General features: G+C 42.1%; 1 protein-coding gene across 1 annotated transcript in view; it reads right to left on the reverse strand.

Moving 5' to 3' along the window:
* Positions 1-31: 31 nt before the first annotated feature.
* The window catches only part of LOC106012437 (acetylcholine receptor subunit beta), a gene marked incomplete in the record, with an annotated part of 34,741 nt that continues 32,771 nt past the window's right edge, over positions 32-2,001 (reverse strand). Inside the window, 1 exon segment of the mRNA XM_013085422.1 lies at positions 32-2,001. Within this exon segment, the coding sequence (XP_012940876.1) occupies positions 1,940-2,001 (62 nt within the window).

Here is a 2,001-nt window from a genome sequence, read left to right on the forward strand (position 1 = left end):
GCACGCACGCACGCACGCACGCACGCACACACCCATGCATACAGATGCCATCTGAATTGAATCCCATCGCTGACGATACGACGTAATAATGAGATGTTAAAAAAGCAAACACGAGATAATAATATAATATACATGATATATTATAACCGCGAGAGGCTCTGGCAATAGCTGTGTATGGTAACCGAGTTACGCACTATGGTACGCTTCCAGCCACCAATAGCTATACATGTATTTGGTAACAGTGTGAGAAACCGCAAGAACCTTCCAACAATGATGGCAACAGTTTAATGTAACTATGAAAGTCTCAATGCAATAACTGTAGTTTCATAATACATGTATTAAAAATTTTGGAAACAGTATGACGAAATTACGAGAGGTTCCCAACATGATTATTGGAACAGTATGATGTGAAAGTCTCCCTGCATTAACTGTATTATCATTATATGGTAACAGTGAGATATAACTACGAAAATCCCTGGAATTAACTACATGTATATTATGGAAACAGTAAGATATAACTCAGAGAAGCTCCCCGCAATAGCTATATAAGGTATGTGACGTAATCACAAGAGGTTCAAACTGTTATAGTAACAGTATGATGTAACTATGAAATTCTCTCTGCCATAATTATATTGAAAAAGTAAAAGGTAACTTGGAGGGGCTCCTGGCAATAGCTATATATAAGGTAACAGAGTGACGTTGTCATAAGAGGCTCCAAACAGTTATGGTAACTTGTCGGTAACAGTGTAATGTAACTATGAAAGTCTCCCTGCAATAACTATATTGTATGGAAACAATATATCGTAAATAGGAGAGGCTCCCTGCAAAAGATATATCATGGTAACAGTGTGATGTATCTATGAAAATTTCTCTGCACCAATTATTTTATATATGGAAACAATTTGACGTCACCAGGAAAGGCCACCCGCCATAACTATATTATTATAATATGATTATCGTAATAGTGTGATGCAATTATGAAAGTCTTTCTGTTTTAGTGGGATGGAACAGTATGACGTCACTAGGAGAGGCATCTGCAATACTATATTAATATGACATCAGAGTATTATAACCACGAACGTCTCCCAGCAATAACTATGATAACGTGGCAATATGGCAGCGAAACCTGACGACATACGCCAAGCAGAAGAACCGCCTAGAAAGTTTCCATCTCCGTTGTCTGCGAAGAAGCCTGGGCTTTACTTGGGAGGACATAGTTACACATACATCTGTCCTTAGAAAGGCTGGTTCTTTCAGGTTGCACCTCCTACTCTGCCAGCGTCGGCTTCGATGGATCGGCCACGTACATCGCATGAATAATGGATGCATCCCGAAAAACACTCTATACGGCGAACTGGCCGCATTTAGGACGCCCAGTACAGCGCTTCAAAGACGTTTGTAAGCAGCGCGACCTCAAGACAACAGGCATAGATGCAGACCACTGGGAAGAGTTTGCTACTGATCGTGGAGCATGGAAAGGCATCGTAAGTCAAGGAGTACGCAGCGGCGAAATGATAAGATAGGAGCAGGAGATGGACAGAAGAAGCCGCAGAAAAGAAAGGCAGCAAAATCGAGCCATCGACTCACCTTCAGCCTTCATCTGCAACAAGTGTGGCAGAGACTTCCATGCTCGAATAGGACTTTGGAGCCACCCCAGACGATGATCTTGACAGGAGTGACAGACAGGCGCAGTCATTGTCTCCCTAGACAGAAGGAGCCGACGATGGCAGTTGTATGACGGAACTACGACAGACCACCCGCAATAACGGTATATGGTAACAATGTGACTTAACTATGAAAATTTCGCGGCAATGAATTTTTATATGGAAACAGCGCAACGTCACCAGGAGAAGCTACTAGCAATAGTTCTATGGTAACGGCGCGATGTAACTAGGAAACTCTCCCTGCAATAACAATATATGGAAACATAATGACGTCACTAGGAGAGGCTACCCGCAATAGCTATATATGGCAACAATGTGACAGTGAGCAAAGCAATGG

Source organism: Aplysia californica, unplaced genomic scaffold (genome assembly GCF_000002075.1).
Source record: "Aplysia californica isolate F4 #8 unplaced genomic scaffold, AplCal3.0 scaffold00372, whole genome shotgun sequence".
NCBI classification, from domain to species: Eukaryota; Metazoa; Mollusca; class Gastropoda; order Aplysiida; family Aplysiidae; genus Aplysia; species Aplysia californica.